General features: G+C 45.9%; 1 protein-coding gene across 1 annotated transcript in view; it reads left to right on the top strand.

Moving 5' to 3' along the window:
* Nucleotides 1–25,387, top strand: part of C12H16orf78 (chromosome 12 C16orf78 homolog) — a 202,312-nt gene that overhangs the window by 124,820 nt on the left and 52,105 nt on the right. The window contains exon 3 of the mRNA XM_086946501.1: nt 5,513–5,663. Within this exon, the coding sequence (XP_086802627.1) occupies nt 5,513–5,663 (151 nt within the window). The remainder of the gene's footprint in view (nt 1–5,512; nt 5,664–25,387) is intronic.

Below are 25,387 nucleotides of genomic sequence, written 5' to 3'. Positions count from 1 at the left end.
TCATGGGACAATTTCCCAGTGTAGGCGATGAAACACGTGTCGGCTGAAGAGAAACTATAAGAATAAGGAAAGAAAAACAAGAAACTCAAAATACTGTGTTAATATTTATGCATACAATGTGCAGATAAATGTTTAGATACACTACAGACATGTCCTGAGGATTTCCTTTGTTCCCTCAAAAATAGAACTAAAGAATAAAACACAGTATGTAGTTGCATAGTGGTCTGCACTAAACTAGTGATGTACACTAATCACTGTGGGTCAAGTAAAAATACAGGTTAAAATCCTCACCGCTGACCACCAATGTTAAAAAAGGGGACCTCTAGTTGGCAGAGGTAGGTACCTTTGTCCAAATAGAGACCCTTGTTTCTAGTCAGGGTAAGAGGGATACACACTTTAGATAACCCCTGCTCACCCTCTCGGAGCTTGGCACGAGCAGACAGGTTTATCCCAAAGGCAATGTGTAAAGTACTTGCAAAAACACTCATAGTAACACAGTGAAAACACCACAAATGGGCACCCCACCAGTTTAGAAAAATAAAGTATCTTTATCTAAACTAAACAAGACCAAACAGATTTAATTCAATATTCACAGTTAAAAACTATGACTTTCAAAAGGTTTCAAGAATTTGTACCATAAAAACTATGGATGCATGAATTTTCACCAAAGTATCCGTAAATGCGTCAAAGTTCCAAAAACCAAACAGTTGCAGAGTCGGAAAACAAAGAAATGTGACCTTGGGGAGGCGATGCGACAGTTCTACAACACGCAGAGGATGAGTTGTGTCAAATCCGGGCTGTATGGGGAGTGATGCGCCGATTCTTTGTGACAGTTCTGGTTCGCAGGTTGTGCATCAGGAAAGCGTTTCGCAGAGGTACGATGCGTGGAAACCCCGGATTCATCGGTGATCGATGCTGCGGCGGCGAGCAGTGCTGCGTCGGTCCTCTGCACAGTACAAAAGGGGGTGGTGATGGATGGAGCATCTGAACCAATCAAACACTCTGTCCATCACCACCCCCTTTTGTACCGCTTTGTTCGCCATAAGTTGGCTGGGTATGCTCAGACGTGAGCCCCTTGCTCACTTTGCCACTGGATTCAAGCAAGCCTGGCTAAAGACGGCTGTAATGCCAGAAACCGGTCCTAGGAAGCTTGTTTCAGGTCCAGGTCCAAAACAGCAGCAACAACCTCCAGAGGCCCACAGCTGGTACAGGCATCTCTTGACAGGCTAGAACTCCCAGAAACAGAGTTCAGGGGAGCTGGGGGTGAAGTCTTTGTGTCACTGACACTTCTGAACAGAAGGCCAGCTCACTTCAGGCCCTTGGAGATCTCCTTCAAGCAGGGGACACAGCACACAGCAAATTCCTTCTACTTTCCTTGGCAGAAACTGCAACTGCAGGCCAACCCCAGACACACAGCAAGGGCAGTACTTCTCCTCAGTATCTCCAGCTCTTCTCCTTGGCAAAGGTTCCCCTTGAATTCCAGGAATGATCTAAAGTCTGGGGTTTTAGGTAAAATACTTATACCCCAAAATGTCTTTATTCTCTTTGTGCAAAGAGCTCTGAGCCCATTTCAAACCTGTTCTGGGGGGCACTCTGCAAGTGCACAACATCCACTGTCAGTGTGAAACTTGGCTCCAGACATACCACAGGGAGGCGGAGCAAGCATTGTGGAAGGCAGGCACGGCCCTATTCAGGTACAGGTGCTACTCCTCCCACCATCTCAAATTCAGATCAGGCCTATTCAGCCTAGTGCTGACTCATCCAGACACCTGGAGTCATTACACCTCCCCAGCCCCTGATATTCCAAAGCCAGAATGTCAATCCACAAACAGGTAGAGGCACACATGATGGCTGAACAAGAAAATAGCCACTTTCTAAAAGGGCTATTTTCAAACACCCAATTTAAAAACCATCTTTGCTAAAAGATGTGTTATTACATCCGGATTTAAGGGATACCAAACTCAGTTTTTCCATCTTATCCCTATGGGAAGATATGCTTGTAAAATGTTACAAAGCATTCCCTATTCTGTCCTATGGGGCAAGATAGCCTTTCAATGGTGAAAAACGAAATTGGCAGCAATTCACTATTAGGACATGTTATACACACCAGTACATGTCCTACCTTTAATGTACACTGCACCCTGCCCAGGGGGGTACCTTAGACCTACCATAGGGGTTCCCTATATGTGAAAAAAGGGAATTGCCAAGTCGACATGGCAATCAACAAACTGCACACAGGCCCACTGTGGCAAGCCTGAGACATCTTTTCAGGGCTACTCATGTCAGTGGCACAATCCCTGCTGTAAGCCCACTAATAGCATTTGATTTACCAGCCCTTGCACATTCAGTTCACTTTACTAGGGACCTACTGGTAAAACAAAAATGCCAATAAGAGAGAACCAGTCACAATAACAATTTAAGCCGAGACCATATGCTCTTTAGCACTGATCAGCAGTGGTAAAGAGCCCAGAGTCCTAAAGCCAACAACCACAGGTCAGGAAAAAATAGAAGGGAGAAGAAAAAAGTTTGGGGATAACCCTGCAAAAAGGCCATTTCCAACAGTGAGACTTTGCCATTTTCCCGTTTCCTTTTGCCTTTTTCCATTTCCTGAAGAATAAACACAAACATTGATTGTTGCTCCTCAGAATAACACAAGTCACCCCTAGACAAAAATGTAATATGCAACTAAACCGCATTTTGGTGCAAAGGAGAACTATGGGGCCACTTTGTGAAATCTGGTCCATAATGAGAATGATGGCCTATATAGTTTGTTATTTCATCCCTCGACATAAAAGGCCTTCTCAATCAAAAATTAGGTTGTTCACGTCCAAAATTGGGAAACGTCCTTGCCTTCTTCTATTGCTGGATGAATTAAAAACAATGTGTTATTAACATAAACTATAAAAACTCATTTGTGAGATGCATTCATTAAACTCAGGTACAATTATGTCTCCCAGACTGCACTTTTCTGGTCACTACTTCCACCAGTTATGTATTTGGATGTGCCATGTTTGTTGCTTCACTGAACACAGAATGTTATTCAATGGATTGGCAACAGATGGCAACAATGACAGCTGTTAAGATACTTGGGCACGTTTGAGAATATAGACTACAGTTGGCATAAGAGATGTGATGTCCCTAAAAAGCAGGTAGTGACAGAGCACAAATGGTTACATGGCACAGCTTCCCGCTAACATGTGACTATTTTATATCCAGCTCGACTGACTTCCCCGAAGTATCGCTATCATAACTAGGGATACAAAGGATCGCAATTGCAACTTCTTGAGAGTTTGGCATAAACCTGGATCCTTTTCTACACTTCTGAACACCCGCACATCCACTATCTGTTCTGCTCCTTAGTCCCCGGCCAGCCTTCCACAAACTGTTTATAAATGTCCCCAAGTCACATCTCTGGCCTAGCTGCATCCCACAAAGACACAGAACACCCCATCAATGCACACCCATGAGTACCTAATCTCCATACCGCTTTGCCTTTGCCAAGCTGACTGTTCAACCAATGCCTCTCTACACCATACCATCACATGCATCTGCCATTCTGTCTGCTACATATTCTCTGTAATACACCTCAATCCCTTCTCTGTATTTACTCAAACAATATTTTCTGCTCTTATTACTGTCCCAGCAAAACAACACCCTTCTCATTCACCCATGTTGGTGCCATGGTGCTGGCCGTATTCTGCTGCATAAATAACAATTATAGTGAACATTGGATACTATAGGCCAGATGTACGAGCATTCCATTTTGCGAGTCACAAATTGTGATTTTTTGCGAGTCGCAATTTGCGACTTGCAAAACGAAATGTACTAATGTGTCTTAGACACATGTAGCGATCCTCAATTGGGTTGCAAATTACCTGCCTCATCGCTATTCACGGGGCAGGTCGAAATTTGTGACCCATTGGGGATGGCCACCACTCACAGTGATGGTGGTCTGCTGGGATCAGCAGACCACCATGTCTGTGACTGCTTTTTAAATAAAGCAGTTCTTTTTAATGCAGCCTGTTTTCCTAAAGGGAAATGGGATTATTATTATTATTATTATGTTTCTTATATAGCGCCAGAATCGACCCCCGAAGGGGTATCTCCGCGCTTGCCTTGGGAACCCGTCCTGGTTTTTCCCTGTGAGATAGCCCCTACAGGGCATCCCCAAGGTGAAAGCCAGGCATCCCGCCACGGGGGGCCGTTGTGGAGATTAAGCAAGCTTAATGCCCAGAGTTGCAGAGTGTGAACCCATGATTAGGTCAGGCACCGAAGCGAGAATTATCGAGTCCATGGACATTTGAGCTCAAGACCCTGCCGCGTCGGGAATTGAACCCTGGTCCTGGGTCTCACCTCTGCTTCAGGGTCTGCCTGCTCTAACCAGTGAGCCACACTTCTCCAGGATGGATTTTTAAAAAAATGAAACAGAAACTTTTCATTTTTCTAAGAGCAGTCAATGGTCCATGGGACCACTGCCTGCTCTTAAAAAATATTTTCGCTGCCCAACCCAAAGGGGAAGGGGTCCACTTGGGACCCCTTCCCGTTTGCGACTAGCTTACCATCTACTTAAAGTAGGTGGTAACTGTGATAAATACGGTCGCAAAACAATTGTACATAGCAGTGCGACGCGCTATTAGGAAGGGACGCCCTTGGCACACCCCTTCCTAATAGAGACTCGTAAACGCTAGTTTGTGAGTCGGTAAAAGGTTACTGACTCGTAAAATAGGGTTTGTACATACCACAAACATTTTGTAGCGATCGCAAAAGGGACAAATTCCCATTTGCAACCGCTAAAAAGGGTCGTACATTTGGCCCCATGTCACCGCCAGTGGAGTAGCTTACTCTGATGTCAATAACTCCCTTGTTGATTTTTACAGACATCCATTCTATGCTGTAGGTTATGCATATGAATCGTGTTGTTTGTCATTGCCACTTATTGATATTTTAGAATGTTGTAAGCAGATATATATATATAGTGACATAGATGGGTTTAAATTATGCTTTCAATTGCAACCATCAAGAACATTTTGCTCAAGGAAAGCAAATATGTCTCAAAGCAGGTTTCCTGAGCGTAACTATTCAAAAATGTTATTGAGCACCAAACGCTGGCAGTGTCTTATTTTACAACAAAACAACGTTATACAGAATAGGCGTTGCATGCCGGCTCCATTGCTTTTCTATTGACTCCATTTTGCACAGCAAAAGTATGTGAACTCTTTAACGAATAGCATTCATTCTATAAGTAATCTGAACTAGTCACGAAATTGGAAAGCACTCCTTCGTGCATTGGTCCCTTAAGAACATACTCATAGGGCTTTTCCCAGGGGGATAGCATGGCAGCCTCGCTGCAGCGAGCCCTCCGGGATCTGACCCACTTCCAAGTTGTACCACAGACTTCCACTGACAAACGGTTTCCTTGGTCATTCGATGCAATTTCATTTCCCTGCACTTTTTCATGAAATCTTTAAGCAAATTATCTTTCATGATTTAAAGAAATGTACTTTTTCGACAGATACCCAGCAGTATGGCCGACCTACGGCAAAACGAGGATCCCCTACTAGGTTCGGCACAAGGTTCGGCCGGAAGTGCAGCGAGTTTAACCTTTGACCAGTTACCCAGGTTTAGGAGCTTCCTGCAGCAACCAACAAAAATAATATCTAATGGTAGGTGTTGTTTAACAGAAATGTACGAAATGCATAGCTAATATTGCCATAAGTTGGTATCTTTTTCTAGTCTTCAGAGAGTGTATTTTAGTGATCGTTGGGTAGGCACAGGCAATGAGCAATGCCTTTTATGGACAGGATTGGGCTGGAGTAAAAACCTACTTCGTTAATTCATTTTCATACCAGGCCCACATTGAACCATCTGAAGGGCTGTCAGATGCAAAACCGACCCTCTCCTTGAGAATCTGGGGGAATTCCCCAATAAGAAAAGAAGTGAGGCAGAACAGTGCATTTTACAGCTGAGAACTGTTAGAAGTCCATCAACGCTGGGAGCCAAGTAGCCATGGAAAAATATTCAATGTCTGGCCCAAATACACCACTGTGCTCTGGAGTCTAGCAGGGAAGCCAGCTATCTGCTGGATTTGCGCAAATTTAGAAACATATAGGAATAATTGGTGCATTTTATTGCAATTTTTCAAATGCATTGATTGGCTAAAAAGTCTTAGGATTTTCACAAAATTATGATGAAGACCTAGTAAAGTATTCTAGCATTACTCAGTTTGGCAGTTTATTTATAGCATGTTTTTCATTGCATCAGTAGATCGTATGTGCCTCAAAATTATATATCCTTGAAAAGCGGAAGAGAAATATCTATAGCAAAGAAGTTCCTATCTGATCCAACAAACCCAACTGAAAGAAATGCTCAACTTGGGTTCTATTCAGGGCAAATGTCGTGCCTGGTGATCTGCTGTTCTTTACTTGTTCTTTGCCTGTTAAACATGGTGCATGATATTCAAAAGTGATGTTAACTCTCAAAAATATGAATGCAAAACCGTGGTGCTATTAAAATAATGAGGGAAGCATATTGTGCAAGCTTGCTTCTTACAGTGCCAGGGACAACCCATAAAGCCTCAAGATTCAGACAGCTAAACTATCCATCAAATAACAACACATTGTAATACAGTGGGGCTGGTAAGTTTTGGCTGGAGGGGGGCGGACGGAACACACACACGCACACATACACATAACACTAACAACCATGCATTCACACACGGATGTATGTCGTTACCACGCATGCTTTTTCCACGCATGCCTTTACAACGCAGGTTTTACAACGCAAGTCGTTACAATGACTTGCGTTGGGGGGCGCTGGATAGTGAACAGTTTAATTTACTATTCCAACTCCAGTCCCCGTGGATAGTAGGGAAGGTTTTGGATAGTAAATTAAACTATTCCCTATCCTACAGCGCCCTCCAGCGCAAGTCGTTGTAACGACTTGCGTTGTAATTCCTGCGTTGTAAAGGTACTGCGTGGAAAAAGTTTTGTTGTAAAGGATGTTTTTCCTTCACACACATGTGCATACACACACTACCATTCATTTACAACACTCTTTCCCAAACATTCATACATGCGTTCACACGCACACCAAACAATTTAATAAGAAAAAAAAATACACTTACCTTCAGCCAACTATATGCTGCCTCAGCGGTTCTAGAAGGCTTGGGACTGGTGCCATCCCTCATTGGCTGACCTAGGTCAGCCAGTGAGGGAAGACAGCAGTCCCAAAGTCATCACAGAGTGGAATCAGGGTTAGTAAGACTACTGAGCCCTGAACCTTGGGCGCTTCAGGGCTTAAAACTGAAGCGCCCAGGTGCGAGGGAATCTGTAACGCTACCCCTCGTCACAGAGGGGAGGGCCTCAGCAACCTTTGCTGAGCTGAGAACGTCACGCCCACAGGAGCTGTGACTTTCTCAGCCCAGCAAAGTTCAGTTCAGGCAGCCAGGAGCCAGCGCTAAATGAGCATGTCTGGTTTCTGGCTGCTTGAACTGAAAGTGAACAGTGTCTGTCAGGCTGCCCTTTGTTCAGCCTGACAGACACTGTTCCTATGGGGCAAAAGGTGGGGTGGGGTGGCCTGGCCCCTCCGCCCTAATGGACCGCCTGCGCCTGTTGTAATGCCAATTTCAACATTATCCAGCAAGTCACTTCCAGTTATCACATTGCTCATTATGTAAACACACTGTGTTTAAAATGTGTTTCTTTATGACCCATTGCCATGCCATCTTCCAGAATAGTCACCATGGAAAGCACAATTACATTACTCATTCCCACATTAATGGCCCTATAAAACTACATTGTTATACCAGTGTCTGTATGGCTAGTATGATAAGGTTACATTGCTCTCTGCCATGTCAGGTTGCCACAGTTTTTCACCAGCCTGACACACTGATGGGTACTAGAGGTAGGACATAGCTGTGTCTGTTTCCAGGTTGCTGAGCATGTAATTACCACATCCTTTTACACATATTACATCACTCATGACATGTTAAATGACATACCTGATTACATCTCAAGTGACATAATCATGGAGACACCATCCTGCAGGGTTTGTGGACTTGTAATAATTTAGCACGCTACACCCGTGGATAATTTTATAACCACCTTAATTGGATTGCTCTCCTAAAGACTTATTATGCCAGCAAGTTTAATTCAAAAGGTTGACAGGTATTTATTTTGCCATGAAAAAAATACCTTCCTCCAGGCCCAATGAGCAATGCTCTGTAGTTTAGTAAAATACACTACAAACGTTCCTGAGATGGGCATAATGGCATACAACCTTACAGCCATGCTTACAGAACCAGTTTGAAATTGCCCACCTCAAAGTGGGACACAACTACAATCTACATCATTCAATAATCTGCAATGCCTCAAAACCTACAGTGATGTTCTGGAAATACACATGCCCAGCTTATAGAATATTTACCATAGGCACATGCCTAGATATCAAATTGTGGTTAATGTATTGTCAACAGCAGCTTTGGCCTTTCTAACAGATTATTAGAATAGGCTTTGGATTTGAGCTACAACCTATTTTGAAACATCACTGCATCCCACATTAGGTGCTTTCAACTTTTACCTGGTCCAACAGGGAAAACATATTATACCTCAAACTTTAGTCATTTGTAAAAGGTGAACCATATACCTTTTAGAATCCAGTTACACCTGTCTCCAGGGCTTGCTCTATTTCCATGCTATCGACCCACAATGGTACACTCAGTTATGCTGTGCTGTGTATCATTATGATATTATTGTCATTAGAGATGTTATGAATTATATTATCATTGATGTAATTTAACATGTTATGAGTGATGTAATATGTGAGCTCATCAGTAGTGCATGGTGGGGTTTTGTAAACTATAACTGGTGAATTTCAGATTTTTTTGTTTTTTTCACATTCGTTTTACCATATTACAGCCTGTAACTACAAAATCACTGTTAGAAATGGGATTCTTGGTTGGCTGAGATATGCAACCAGGCCAGGCAAGAACCACCACTCTAGGCAGGGTAAGCTAGATACACACTTAATGACAAACAGTGCTCACTCTCTGGTAGCTTGGCACAGATTGGCTAGGCTTATCTAAAGAGGCAATGTGTAAAGTATTTGTGCAACACTCACACAGTAACTCAATTAATGGACCATGAAAAGACTCCACGCAGGTTTAGACAAATACATTATTATATTCTGAACAAAAGAAGACCAAAACAACAAATTGAATTTTAAAGGAATAAATGCAGTAAAACGCTTAGAAGCAAGTAGAGCTACAAACGTTACTTTAGGTCGCACTGGACACGAGCAAAGACATAGTTCAGACCGACTGCGATGGAGCGCCAGACAGCTAGAGGACCCACGCAGGGCTCTGTGAACAAAGTATCTTTCCTGGTCACAAGTAACTAGATGCGTCTAACATTTTGATTCTGTGAAGGTGATGTGTCTGTTCCGAAGACGGGTGCTGGAGTCGAGAGGCATTGAGCGATGCACTAGATTCTGCCATGGAGTCCGGGGGATAAGTCGATCTCACCAAGCTGCAGTGGCGGCGGTACGCTGTCTGATGGTTCGACTTTATGAGGCAAATTGCTGATTCGGATGCGATGCACCGATTTTACTCCTGCAACCAGTTCAATGCACCGGTTCTGTTACACACAGAGAGGAGATGCATTGAAATCCGTGTTGCAAATATCTGGGCCACTTCAAGTGAGCCAAGCATAGGAGCAAAAGTAGAACATTTGATATCCCTAAGTCTCAAGCAACATGAGGTAAGCCAACAAGCCCTTGACGATTGCTTGCACTGAAGACATAGTCCAGTTCTCTTTCCACAGAGTCAGAGAGTAGCAGGCAGCAGGGCAACAAACAGAAAAGCAGGCCTTCACAGAAGTGCCTCCGGCAGAGCCTCATTTGCAAGTCCAGTAGTGTCTGGAGTTAGGGTGTCAGAGACCCGGTACTTATACCCAAAAGTGCCTGTAAGGTGATGGGTGACTTCAAAGCAGCCCTCGTAAGTGCACAAGGATCCCTTTCAATCTGGTCCTGTCTGCCAGGCTATCTGTGGGGATAGTCAGTCTTCGTGTGGGGATAGGACACAGCCTATTCAAGCAAAGTGATAGCCCCTCACTTCCATCCCACTCAGGCAAGGCATCAGAATGCGGATGTACGTAGCTGGGAACTTACGCACACCTATCCTTTCTGTTTTATGACTGTCTAGAGGGAATGCACAAAGTATAGCTGTCACCCACTCCTGATGTGTATTAGAGACAGGATGTCAGGCACACAGAGTGGTAAGTGTAGAGAAATTTCCACTTTCTAAAAGAGTTATTTCTCAAACAGTAATGTTAAATCCAGCTTCACCAGTAAGAAGGATTGTATCCTTACCATTCCAAAAATATGAAACATGGCAAGCTACTCCTCTCTGATCAGGAATTACAGATTAAAAGTGTATTACAGATTCCTAGGCATAGCCTATTAGAGGAGTAGACCTCACAGTAATGAAAAAAAAATAGATGCCTGTCACTACCAGGACTTGCAAAACATAAACGTACATGTGCTTCCTTTTACTTACATAGCACCCTGCCCTTAAGGTTACTTAGGGCGTACCATAGTGGTGACCTTTATGTAATAAAATAGGAGTTTGAAGTTTGGCAAGTAGGGACCCTCACTCTAGTCAGGGTAAATAGGCTGCATCCTCAGAAAAAACAATGCTCACTCCCTTGGTAGCTTGGCAAGAGCAATCAGTCTTATCTCAGAGGCAACGTAAAAAGTATTCGTACACACACACAGTAACACAGTGAAAACAGTACAAAAGGGCTCCACACCATTTTTGAAAAAGAGCCATTTTTATCTGAATAGAATAAGGCCAAAACAACATCTAACATGCACAAGTCAAGATTTGAATTTTCAAAGTTTTAGCTTTTAGAAATCTATGATTGCGCTTCACCAAGACAAAGTACCTTAAATATGTTAAAAAACAAAGGGGATGTGTCGCTTGTAGCGAGGGATGCATCAGCTCCTTAAGGTTGTGCTGAGTCATTGAGCCGTCCATGTCTGGGGCCGATGCGTGGGATAGGGGACGTGATGCATCACCTGCAGGCAGTATACCTTGGTTCCTTACTGCTGTGTGGTGTCGATGATGAAATCAGCGCCCAGCAACGATGCATTGATGATGCCTCAAAAATCAAGTCACTGCGTCGATTCCACAGTGTTGAAGCATGCCCTCTGTCGGAGTCGGAGAGGTGCATCATGGACTTCAGTGATGCTGTGCTCTAGACTCACACAGCAGTGGTTCTTTGAAGGCACTGCAACGAAAAGTTGAGGGCTGCTTTTTACGCTACGATTGTTGCATTGAGTGGGAACCAAGTTTCTGTGCAAGGCAGAGGTGATGCATTGAATTTTGTGATGATGCATCGATTTCGAACGACGCTTGAAGTCGATGCCTTGATTTTTCTTCTTGATGCACCAGAACTCACTTTCAGGGGCCCAGGAACTGGATCTTGCACCACTTGGCAGAACCGGGCTCTCAGTAGAGGAACCCAGATGCTGGCAATTGAAGTCTTTGATGGCCCTGGGACTTTCAACAAGAGGCATGCTCAGCTCAAGTCCAAGAGAATCTTGGAAAACAGGATGTAGAAAGCAGAGTCCAATCCTTTGACACCCAGGACAGAGCAGCAAGCGGCAGGCCAGCACAGCAAAGTAAACCGCAAAATGGCAGTCCCTCCTGACAGTAACACAGCTGTTCTTTCTGGCAGAATATCCTCAGTGCAGAAGTGTTCTGAGTATACAGTATCAGAGGTCCAGTATTAATGCCTACTTCAGCCTTTGAAGCAGGCAAACTTCAAAGAAAGGTATTTGCAGTGCACAAGACCCTGCCCTTCCTTGCCTTGGCCCAGACACACTACAGGGGGTGGAGACTCCTTTGTGTGAGGACAGGCACATCCCTATTCAGGTGTCAGGGTCAACTTCTCCCACCACTCTAGCTCAGGAAGGACCATCAATCTGGTGATGGTCCATCAGGATATTCAGGGCACTCCTCAGCTCCCCGTGTGTGCCTTTCTAGAGTGAATGCACAAACACTCCAACTGTCATCCTGACCCAGAAGTGTATTCATTGGCAGTCAGTCGCACAGACGGGTTAAAGTAAGAAAATGACAACTTTCTAAAAATGGCGGTTTCAGACCTGCAGTTTGAAAACGAACTTCACTAAAAGATGTATTTTGATATTCTGAGTAAAGATACACCAAACTCCAATTTTCTAGCAGCTCCCGATTGGAAGATACGCTTGTCAGATGTTACAAGGCAGATCCATTGCGGACCTATGGGAGAGATAGGCCTTGCTATAGTGAAAACCGAATTAGCAGTTGTTCCCTACTAGGACATATAAAACACAACAGTAGATGCCCTACCTTCTAAATACACTGCACCCTACCCATGGCAGTACATTGGGCCTATCTTAGGGGTGCCTTACATGTAACAGAAGAGAAGGATTTGGCCTGGCAAGTGGGTGCATTTGCCAGGTCGACATGGCCATTTAAACTGCACACACAGACATTGCAATGGCAGGTCTGAGGCTTGATTTCAGGGCTACTCATGTGGAGGGTACAATCGGTGCTGCAGGCCCACTAGTACCATTTGATTTACAGGCCCTGGGCTCACCTGGTGCAATGTACTAGGAACTAATTAGTAAATCAAATAGGCCAACCATGGTGAAATCACAAACCAGTACATTTTAGACAGGGAGTACTTGCACTTTAGCACTGGTCAGCAGTGGTAAAGTGGCCAAAGTCCTAAAGCCAACCTGATCCAGCATACAGTCATCAACAGAAGGTCAGAGGCGAAAGACGGGGGAAACTATGCCAGGTCTAACCGTTGTGATGAGACTAAAGAGTTGTGTAAATGATCATCTTGTCAGGGCCACTCATCTACCGCTTGGCTTTTTAGTGATTGTGTACGTCTGTGCAGAGCCAAACATTTATTCAGGATTCTCAAACTCCCTCACAGCCTTTGTACCTGCCATGCCAACAGTGGCCGCTTGCTTAACAAAAGTCTTACCTCTAGATTAAAGGAGGAGCGTGAAATTCCAATCTCAGCACAGGAAATCAGAATTATGAATAGTGCATTTAACAGACCCCACCCCCCCCCCCCCCCCCCCTCCCACACACACACACACACACACGCAATTACCCTCCCCTCTCAGATACATTTCTACCTTTAAAACTGCCAAAATTTACCTGGTGAAAAATACTCTGTAACTACTACTGAGACAGGTTGAATGTAGTGCTGGCAACCCCCAATTTCACATGTAATTCATCAGAAGAAAAATCCAGAATCCGTGGTAAATATCTCACCTAGGCTACCCGTATTTGCCAGATGCTAAAAATAAATTCCTCATCCAGTCTGGCTCACTGTATAAGGGCCTGGTGCGTTCAAACTTTCTTTTACAACCCCCACTCACACATCTTGCTTCATGCCTTCCCCTCAGTACACCCGGTCTGCCAATCAACTGGTTTCACTGTCTGTGCCAGGTCTGCTGACGAGGTGCTTTTAACGTGAGGGTCGTGCCAGAGCTCCAAGCAAGAGCCGCTGCATGTCAGGGACACACAGCAGGGCGATTGATAAATCTCATTTACAACGTGTCTCCACGGCGCATCTATAAATAAACCGTCAGTAGTGTGCACTAAAACATGGCACACTGTCATGTTAAAAGGCCTAAGCCGCTGTTCACAATAGCAAAACATATATTACCGCAGAAGACTGACATTGCAGACCCGCGAGGCACAGTGTCAAAAGCCTTGCAGAGGATCAGACGGGCTCGCGAGTGTCTGCTGGCCCGTTCCGTCAATTCCCGGCTGCATTTCTCTGTGAAGAGATGCTGCAGGTTGGTCTGACAGGACAGGCCATTAGTTCTGCCCGGCTGGATGCTTGACAATCTTATCCTCGTCTACGTGTGGAAGATGCTCAGAGGTCTTCGCACCGGCAGGACAGATGCGAAGATCAGCAACCCGCCAGACTCACGTGCCAGGATGTAAACAAGCAAAATGGCCCTTTCACGCGGTTTGGCGTTAGCAAACGGGTATAATTGAGGTGCAGTGGGTCCCTCAAACCCCTGGGCCCTGGTCCACAGCAGCACTGTTGATAGTTCTGCCTCTGAAAGGTGCCCCCAAACCTCTCTGGAATCAAAGGTCACCTGCCACCGACAATCAGTAGCAAGGATCCATTTAAAACACATCTAATTCGCAAAATATCACAGACTTTTTAGCAGATACTACGATCAATGGCCTGGAGCAATTAAAACATATGTAGGTGCAAGGAATTTTTAAACGATGATGTGGGAGGGAAGTTTCTTAACTCGGATCGGGATATGGACCGTCAGTTGCAGGTGGCTGACACTGGTAATAATATTTCGGGACTGGGACTTATTTTGCATCTCCAGACTTTGACACAAAGCAAAGACAGAAAGGGAGAAATGCGAGAAAGAAGTGATAGCAAAGTTGGACAGGTGGGACAAAGTGAACAACAGGGATGGAAAAGTACCAGCGGTAGTGGGATTAAAAGCCAGGACTTATAGGGTGGTGAAAGAAAAAGGCATAAAACGTGGAATCAAAATATAGCAAACTTGGCGTTCAGCTACTCCTGGATTCAACGAAGCTGGTAACTAGCTTAATAGAAATATTTTACCCCACTGCATTTTATATTACTTTTACTTATTAAGTCCTGGTTTCCATTATTGAAATGAGATGACCCACAATAACCATTACACCTCTAATTGGGTGGGTGTCCATTGGTGATGTCAGATGGGAAAAGCAATGAAATTCTATAGTGGAACATATAAGTGGGTAGCCTTTTAAATGAATTGTGTGACTCATAAGGTTACATTCACCAGATTGTCCAATGTCATATTTGGAGTTAGCGGTACAAAAGGGGGTGGTGATGGACGGAGCATCTGAACCAATCACTCACACCCAGTCAACAGATCTTGGTTTAATCCATCACCGTTCTTTAGCCCACTCTGCCACCCTAGTTCAGACATGGCCATATGCAAATAAGTCTGACCCTGTGCCTCATGGGAACAGTCCAGCCTGAACTGCCAAGCCATGCCTTTTCTGGACCGGATTCAAGCTTCCTAGGACCGGTTTCTGGCATTCCAGCCGTCTTCAGCCAGGCTTGCTTGAATCCAGTGGCAAAGTGAGCAAGGGACTCAAGTCTGAGCATACCCTGCCAACTTATGGTGAACAAAGCGGTACAAAAGGGGGTGGTGATGGACGGAGCATCTGAACCAATGAAACACTCACACCCAGTCAACAGATCTGGGTTTAATCCATCACTGTTTTTATTTGGAGTTAGGGCCTTATGTAGTGTAGTATTAAAAGCAGTGTCTGTGTGTCAGCCAACCCTCGCTGCTCACTAATTCAGCGTAATAGACATATTATATCCCAACATTCCACAAATACTTGTGGCATGATTTTTCAATATGTCCTTGTATTTTTGTGTGCCTTCTCCTGAGGTAACTTACAGTGCAATTGGTAAACGTTAAATGAGGCAAATAGCAGTGAGATCAGACAGGTCGATGGTCCTGTGTTAAGTAGATCAAAGGATAAAGCCAAAGGTAATTAAATAGAGAAAGGAAACGTAGCCTAAAGACTCGCTTGATCACCTCAAGACCTTTCGTGGTCTGAATTTGCGTATCAATGGCAAATCGGTTCTTATAGCGGGCTGAAATGAGGGGCACTTTAACCACTTGAAAGTCGCAAGATACAGGTACAGGAATTGTCTGTCACCTACATTAGTGTCAGTTGGAATTCCTTCCCATCCTAAAAGCTCCCCTTTTACCTTTTACTGTTAATTAAACACTGGGGGGCAGATTTACAAGCCCCTTATGCCACATTTGTGCCACCGTTGCGTCACTTTTGTGATGCAGCAGCGGCGCAAAGCCAGCACCATGCTGCTGGGTATTTACAGCGTGACGCATCTAGGGAGATGCGTCACATTGTAAAGCCCTGCACCACATGTGGGCGTTCCTGCAAAGAGGGGGGCGTTCCGGCACAGGAACACCTCGCAAAAGTTGCTGAGTAAAATCTACAAGATTTCACTCAGTCACTTTTACGGCCATGCTGTGTCAAAACCCTTCATCTGCTTAAAGCAGGCGTAAGGATTGACGCAGCATGTTAGGCATAGGGGCACCCCGAGCCATGCTGGAGCTGCGTCAAGCTTGCGACATGACTCCAGCAATGCGCCGCCTTTCCGCTGGGGGATGCGAGACGCATCTGTCCATCCTTGCGCCATGGTGTGCCGCATTGTAAATGTTACTTCCAAAACAATCTGCATTGTAAATGGGGCGCATCAGTGGTGGCGTAAGGGTGGTCAGATGCATCGCAACTCTTCTGGCGCAGCCCTGCTGATTAGCAGAGAGGCGCCAAAAGTTGTAAATCTGCCCCTGAATCCGAAATAAGAGGACTTCTTGTCATTTGGGGGGGGGGTGCAGTTGCTCTGAATCATTGCTCAGAGGAGGTTGTATGTGCAATAACGGCTGCTGTGCGGGAGTAGTGGCGGGGCATGGTGGGGTTGTGGGGGATGGCTGATGACGTGGAGGTGGGAGGAGGGAGGAGAAAAGATAACAAACATAAAAACATAAAATAAAATAAGCTTACTTTCCTCCTGCTGCCCGATGCTCATTTCCGTGTCCTCGCCTCGCTTCAGCACAGGCTCACAGCCTCCCTTTTGGCAAGTCCTGGCACTGCTTTCATGTTAGAATTTGTGCTCCTAGGAAGATTGGGTGCCTGTGCTTTGCTGTTTTCTGACCCAGCAACGGAGCCGGGTTGGAAACAGTTCAGTGCGCATGTTTGTTTGGCTGGCATGAGACAGCCCACCACTCCCTCTTTCGACTGCCCAAAGGCCCCTCTCCCAGGATGCAGGATGCACAAGTTGAAAAATAAAATGATAATACCTTGTTTTATTATCGTTTTTCAACTTTTGAGGGTGGCAGGAGGCCAATGCTCCTCTGCCCATAGCTGTAGGAGCCCCCACTGAGCATGTGATGGTCATTCTGTGTAAGAGCATCAATGCATGCAGTGTTCTGCTGTTTCGGCTTTGTGCTCAGTACACATAGCAAAATGTTCACCTCATTTGAACTTCTTCAAACGACTACCTATTTTAGTAAATCTGCCAGATGTATCAAGGCTTTTGCGTCTCGCAAAGGCCAAAATTCACAGAATTTCAGCCTTTGCGACTCGCAAACGACCTTTTAGCATGATTACGTATGTATGAAAAAATCGCAATTTAAGGAATCGCAAAAATTTGAGATTCCTTATTTTGCCATAGCATTTAAGGAATCACAATTTTTGTGATTCCTTAAATGATATGTATGTAACTTTTAGAAATAGTGATTTTGTGTTAAGTAATCGCAAATTACCACCAACTTGTAGTTGGTGGTAATTTGCGATTTCTTTTAAAAATGCCCTATTTGGCATTTGTAAGGGTGGCATGTGACACACATACATGCCCATAGGGCATGTATGTGTGCCACATGCACACACATGTAAATTTCAGGGGTGCAGCAGGGTGTCTTTGAGACCCCCCTGCACCCTTGAAATAATTCCCAAATTGCGATTAGCAAATTGCAAATTCGCAATTTGAGAATTATTGCACTATCATTCCTATGGGCCTCCTGGCCCATAGGAATGCATTGGAAATTATTCCTTATTTGCGAATTCGCAAAATGCGAATTCGCAAATAAAGAATATTAAGGAATCGCTAAAAAATAGCGGTTTTGTACATACATTCCATTTTGCGAATTCTAAATAGCGCTTCGCAAAAAATCGCTATTTAGAATTCGCAAATCGAAATCTTGATACATCTGCCCCCTGATCTCTACATTATGGCATAGGCCTGATTATGTGTGGCCTCAGTGAAATGCCATAATTAGTGTATCTCATGAAATCCCATTCAGAGAATTGCGAAATTATTCAGATGTAATTATTAGCACCTCTTCTGTCTGAGCATCGTGTGCATTTTGAAGTCTGCCACATCAAATCTTCTTGTTCCGGTTAATGCCAGGCCTTTTTCTCGAGTCAAATTCCAGCAGTTTTGACCTGCAGAAATGAATCAAAAGTTGAGATCTTCTTTTGTGCCTGTGAATTACCAGGTGGGATAAACATGCGCCATTTCTAATTATGGACCCTAATTTAACAGGCCACATTTAATCAGGCCTCACTATTCGGCCTCGAACTGGACCTGGTAATCTCTGTTATTTGGAAATAATGCACTTAGGCCTGAATACGAGTGGTTGGTAAATTCCGACCCATGTGTAAACCCCTGTTTATGCATGGGTTGAAGTTTAGAATTTGGAGGTAATTAGCGCATCTGATAATTAAATACCTCAACTCAACCTTCTTTAACTCCTTAAGTGCTGATGACGGAACCGCTCCGTCATCAGCTACGGGTTAGCTGTGCTGATGACGGAGCGGTTCCGTCATGGCCCGCTCGGCGCTCCTGCGCGGCGCGAATTTCGCGCCTGCACTGAGCGTTCTATTGAGCGGGGCGGGCCATGACGGAACCGCTCCGTCACAATCACAGCTCAACCGACGCTGGTGACGGAGCGGTTCCGTCACCAGCATGCAGCCGCCGCGCGGCCGCCCCGCCCCCTTAGCACTGCGGCGGAATAGCCGCCGCAGTGAAGGGGTTAAATTTCCAAACATTTAACGTGGGAACAGCATATGGCATGCACCATATCATGTGGCTTTTGGTGTGTTACACACCAAAATCTGCCTGGTATTCTCCAATAACTCGTATTAGGTGTTATTTATCTCACCCGATAAATAATGCACCACAAGATATTGTTATTTGTTGGTTGTGATAAATAGCAGCTAAACTTGACATCTGGCTCTTAGTTTTGTGGTTTGCTGTTGCAGGCAGAATATTTTCTCTCACAAGCTTTCTTCATAATAGCTCCATGCCCACCACAGTCAAGGACCTGGTGGGGTGCTCTATAAATAGCTCTCTGGCAGTAGAGCCCTAAGCACTTGTATGTTGAAGCATCTTGTGCTGTGGCAATTTGAATGAGTATCATAATGGTCACCCAAGGCCAAGCCTTCTCTGATTCGCACGGGGTAATGCACATCTTACAACTGACACTGTCTGCTGACAAAATTGTGCATTCGCTAGAATCCTAATTCATGTAACGTTCTTGTCTCTTTCATATACAAAAGCATCCTAAAGGTTGCACAGCTCTTATAGAGGATCCAGCAGGCTCGGTGCCAGCAGGATTTCCAGGGAGCGAGACCTCTGACCTCCTGGTCAGGGAGCTCTGCTCTCCGCCCCAGCAGCTCCTTCGTTGGGATGCTGCCACTGCCCCCTACATCTCTCTGTCCAGGTAGATGTTCGAGGCTATCTTGCAAACGCAGGGTCCTGCCTGTGCCTCATCCCTGGTGGTCCAGTGGGGGAGCCTTGCTCTTCCGCTGGTCTGCTCAGCCAGCCTTCTCTGTTTGACTGTCTTTTTGTCTGTCCTTTCTGGTTTTACTGTACTTGTGCCTGTTAACTGTCTTTTGTTTGTCTTTTCTGTTGTCAGTGTTATTGTGCATGTTTTTCAGTTATTTTGTGCTTTTTTGTGTCCTCCGTTTCACTGTGGCCGTTTTGGCTGCCCTTTTCCTGCAACTGCTGCCCCCACGGCCTCTCCCCCTGCTGGTTCCCGCTCCCGCCTCCCAGCTGCTTTTCCCTCCCCTGTTCCATATTTATTGGCGGCCTCTGTTCGAGCAAATGAAAAAGACCTCTGACCTCCTGATCAGGAAACTCTTCTCTCTGGCCCAGCAGCTCTGTCGTTTCGCTGCTGTCCCCTACACCTCTCTGTCCAGGTAGTTGTTTGAAGCCCTCCTCCACCGCAGGCTCCTGTCTGCATCTCATCCCTGGTGGTCCAGTGGGAGAGCCTTGCTCTTCTGCTGGGACGCTCAGCCAGCCTTCTCTGTTTGACTGTCTTTTTGTCTGTCCTTTCTGTTTTTACTGTAATTGTGCCTCTTTTATGCATTTGTGCCTCTTGTCCTCTTGCTGTGACCTCCGTTTCACTGTGGCCATTTTCGCTGCCCTTTTCCTGCCACTGCTGCCACCACGGGCCCTCCCTCCTGCCGGTTCCCACCTCTCAGCTGCGTTTCCCTCCCCCATTTCCTATTTAATGCGGCCGCTGTGGGGAAGCGCGCAGCAGGTGCGCTGCTGGCGCACCTAAGGCAAGCTTGTCTGCACCTGTCCATGTTCCGACCTTAACCAGCACCAGGGACCCTGGTTCTCCGACCACCCACCGCTACAACTCAGCTGCCCTCCACGCACTCAATCCCGGAAGGAACAACAACTGCCAGCCATCTACAATGAACACCATCCACGGCCAGTTGTCCAGCCCACACTGCTGACAAACCCTCACCAACCTCTGCACCCCCACAGCTGCCACACTCCCGCTGGACGACAGCACACCCGAAACCCTGAGGTGCATCCAGCTCAACGTGCACTCCCTGCATAAACACATAGTACAAATCTGGGACCTTCTTGCCAGACGTCACATTATTCAAAGAAACCTGGACCCGCCACACCTCCTCCCCAACATCACTACCGCCATCCCCCACGAATAGAAGATCCAGAGGAAGGACCACCCAGGAGGAGGACTCACCATCGCACACAATAACTCCCTCCGACTGATGCCCTCCAGCATAAACAACTCCTCGCTCCCCATGGAGCACCTCCATTTCCAGATCCAGATGAGCCCCAGCAAAGCCCTATGTGGCACCCTCACCTACAGACCTCCAGAACCTCAAACCACGTTCACCACAACCATCACCGACCTCATTGCACCCCCTGCCATCGCCTCCATGGACTAAATACAGCTCAGAGACCTCAATTTCCACCTCAACAACCTAAGTGACCTCAATTCCTCTACCTTCCTGGACAACCTCACCAACATCGGACTGAATCAGCTTGTCACCACCCCACTCACAAGGCAGTACACACCCTCAACCCCTTCTTTGCAGGTGGTAACAACATCCACTTCATCCCCACCAGCCAACCCCCATGGACGGACCACCACTCCGTTATCTTTTCTTTTGACAAAGCTACTACTCACAAACCTACACCATGCCCTCCATGAAGGAACTAGAGCAAGGTCACCGAGGAGCACCTCAACTCCTCCCTCAACCACGATCTCCCTCCCACCTCGACCAACGCCAACTCTGCAGCCAAAGAACAACATAGATGGATCCCCAATTGTGCAGACAAGCTCACCCAACTCCACAACCCCAACAGACAGCACCTCAAGAAGGCCGCCTAGTTCACCACTGACCTCCAAGAAGCCAGACACACCTGCAGATGTCTTGTGAGAAGCTATGGAGAAACCGCAAAACCACGGAAGATTGGACAGTCTACAAGAACCCCATGACAGAATACCACCAACTCATCAGATCCACCAAAAGCACATGCATCCAGAACAAAATCCTCGCCAACTCCAGCAACTCAAAGTAACTTTTCAGCATCATTCAAGAATTCATCATAGCCCCCGGTGAAGCCACAGATTTCACACCCTCCCAGGACCTTTACATCAAACTCAGCTGGGAAAATCAAGTCCCTCTACAACAACTTCCACGAACAGACACCAGACACCGAAACTACTCCTTCCTTCCGAAATGACAGCCAGCCTACGATCTCTGCCTTGACCCCCGTCACCCCCAAATACACCACCATGACCATGAAAAGCATTCAGTCAGGATCCCCCATGGATCCCTGCACTCCCCACATCTTCCACAGAGCCACCCCCACCATAGCACCCGAGCTATGACGCACCATCAACACCACCAATCCAGTACATTCCCCAACGGCTGGAACCAGGCAGAAGTCAAGTCCCTCCTCAAGAAGCCCTCTGCAGACCCGACAGACCTCAAAAACTACTGAGCCATCTCTCTCCTCCCCTTCACGGCCAAAGTCACTGACAAGATTGTGAACGTCCAGCTAACAAACTTCATTGAAGAGAACTCCATCATCCACCTTTCCAAATGTGGATTCCACAGAAACCACAGCACCGAGACCACCCTCTTTGCTGCCACAGATGACATCTGCACTCTCCTCGACCAAGGCCACACTGCGGCCCTCATCCTACTAGATCTCTCTGCAGCCTTCGAGACCGTCTCCGACCGCCAAACTCCAAGACGCCGAGATACAGGGAACCTCCCTTGACTGCCTCCTCTACTTGCTCACTGGCAGAATCCAAAGAATCAGACTCCCGCCCTTGCTCTCTGAACCCACAGAGATCAACTGCAGAGTACTCCAAGGATCATCGCTCAGCCCCATACTCTTCAACATCTACATAGCCCCCCTCGTCGCCATCGTTAGACAGTTAGGACTCAGCATAGTACCCTATGCCGACAACACACAGCTCATCCTCTCCCTTACACAGGACCCCCACACCACTAAACTTAGCTTCCAGGAAGGAATGAAAGACATTGCATGCTGGATGAGCAGTAGCGGCCTGAAGCGCCACTCGGAAAAGACAGAAGTCAGCGTCCTCTGACCCACCTCCTCAACATGACACCACACCTGGTGGCCCACCACCCTCAGCAACCCCCACACTCCCACGGACCACGCCTGAAACCTCTACATCATACCTGACTCCTCCCTCACCATGACTCAATAGTTTAATGCCATTGTCTCCACCTGCTTCAACACCCTCTGCATCCTTCACAAGACCTTCAAATGGATCCCCCCAAATCCAGAAAGATCATCACCTACGCACTCATAACAAGCAGACTGGACTGCGGAAATGCCCTCCATGTCGGAATCAACAAATCTCTGCTCCGCAAGCTCCGGACCATACAGAACACCGTGGCCAGACTCGTCCTCAGCATCCCATGACAAGAACACATCCTCTAATACCTGCAAGATCTCCACTGGCTCCCCATCGAGAAGAGAGTAACCTTCAAGCTACTCACCCACGTCTACAAATCCCTCCAACACCAGACCCCAATACCTGAACGAAAGAGTCTCCTTCCATGTACCTAAGACAAACATCCACTCTGCTGACCTTGCCCTCACCAGAACCCCAAGCATCTGCAGAGCCAGAGCTGGTGAAAGAGCCTTTTCCTATATCATGGCAAAGACCTGGAATGAGCTCTCCATCAACATCGGACACTCCCCCACTCTGCACACCTTCAGGAAGAGCCTCAAGACCTGGCTCTTCGGCGAACTCGGAGCTGCAATCCGCCCACGCCTTGAGACCCTCACGGGTTAGTAGCACGCTTCACAATACTCCGATTGATTGAGTTTGACTCAAGAGAGTCCTCTTGCTTGCCCAAGGGTCAGGGCATACTGCTCACTTCACAGGGCACATCTATTCTTCTAGTTTTGATCTCTGGCCCCTCTGCCATTTCCTTTGGTTCTTTTCATTCCCGGTATTATTCAGTGTTGTACTTACATTATCTAAGACACTCTCTCTGTTTTAGGAGCTAACACACTATCACACTGTAAATAACTTGATCACACCTCAGTTGTCTATACATTGAGGGTCTGATTATGAGTGGCCCAGCTAATTCTGACCTGTTCGTAAACCCCTGTTAAAGAACAGGTTAGAATTGAGAGTTTGGTTTTATTTAATACATCTGATAATTATCATAGGCATTAAATAACTCAACTTTGGTTACATTTCGGCAGGCCAAATCTGATAAAATGTAACAGGGGGAAATCACACAGTATTTACCATACTATGTGGATGTTGGTGTGTTAAACAGAATCTGCATGTTATCTCCCCAAAAACTCACAATAGGTGCTATTTATTGCACCCAATAAATAACATCCCCCAGGGTAATTGGGCCCTTGATGTTTCTCTGGCAATATTCATATTTCCACCCTTGAAAGTAGATTTGTTTTTCAAATAGAATTCGGGGATAATGAGAGTCATATGAGATATATATTCAGTGTTTGAGGATAGGTCTCTAGTCATTAATATTCATTATCAGTACATATTGTCACCATATTTTACTTCAGAGTCTAGTAGTCCTTTCAAATGGACAGTGTTTAATTTGCAAAATGATGAGTGCCGTTGCCCAAACCTCTGACTTTTAATAGCGCTGTCCTCGAGCCCCTGAGTAGTGTGCCGAATACCAAAGGTGCATAGTACTGATTACATCTCAAAGTCTCTTTAATCCAATGCCAGACACTGCCTGCCCCGTTATCTCTCTCTTTCAGGCTCCTGCTTTCTCCCTTGGTAATGTTTTTATTGTCTTTTTCTTCCTCCTTTTTCCCATTTATGTGTTTTCCCTCTCGGGAAATGTCTGATATGGAAAAATAAGTGTTGGTCCGCAAAAACGAGTGCCGGTGGCCCTTAACCACATCCACCAGTAAAATTAACCACTGCATGTGGCACCTGCTATGCTGCTACTGCCAGTGATTAATTTGTAAAATAATAAGTGCCAGGGATTTCGCCAGGAGGCCACTGCAGTTTAAACCACTGATTGCCCCTGCCAGTGCTGCTCATGATAGTAACAACACAATTACTAACCATCACAATCCTACAAGTGTGTCAATTCAGACTATTCTAGGCCGACAAAGCCATAGGAATGGCTTGGATGGCAAGTAATAGTAATTTGTAATGTATATTGAATTAATAATTAGCTGTTGTTGTGCTCATCTCTAAATTAGCCAGACAGCACCATCTTGTGGCAGACTGTCACAAGTGCCGGTGTTGACAAATCAGTGCTGATGTCGAGCACCGGAAACCACAGGCTCGAATTAAGCATTGGTTACTGCTGCAACTCAATAACCTTGACTTTTGTCCTTTGACTTCCAAATATGTCCTTACCATTGGGCCGGCCATGGTACGTTGCTTACTTTGTCAAAAATCATGATGGTTCTTCCAACCGATTGGTACAGTCACGTACAACAGTATTTTTGGTGGAGGTAGCACCTCAAAAGAAAGGGGTGGCAAGGTCAGCGGGTTTTCATGGAAAGGTCAATACAGTATCCCTACAATGCTGTGAAATACCAAACGCATTTTGGGAGATAAGATATGAGGGCAATGCAAATCTATCTACACTTTGGGGGTACATTTCCAAAGCCCAAATTGTAGAGAAATCCCCCATTGCACCTAGGGTACCAGAAGTTCCGCCTCGAAAGTGACCCACGCTGGCAGAGAATACTCCACAGCCAGGATGGACAACTCAAAATGTAGTGGGGATTTTTGTTGCCATGTGCGGTGGGGTAAGTACATGGGGCCTTATTTATGAAGGCTTTGCGCCGCCGGTGCATCACTTTTAAAATGGGAAGAAGTGACGCACCAGTGGCGCAAGGCCTTCATAAATGAGGCCCATGGTACATTGACCTGATAGAAATTTTGACGGACAAGGGCTTGTGTCTACACTTGTTTGAAAGTCAGTGCTGGCAAACACCCT

This window comes from Lissotriton vulgaris, chromosome 12 (genome assembly GCF_964263255.1).
Source record: "Lissotriton vulgaris chromosome 12, aLisVul1.2, whole genome shotgun sequence".
Lineage (NCBI taxonomy): Eukaryota > Metazoa > Chordata > Amphibia > Caudata > Salamandridae > Lissotriton > Lissotriton vulgaris.
Note: the sequence above shows the minus strand (reverse complement) of the source record. Positions and strands in the feature narration are given on the sequence as shown.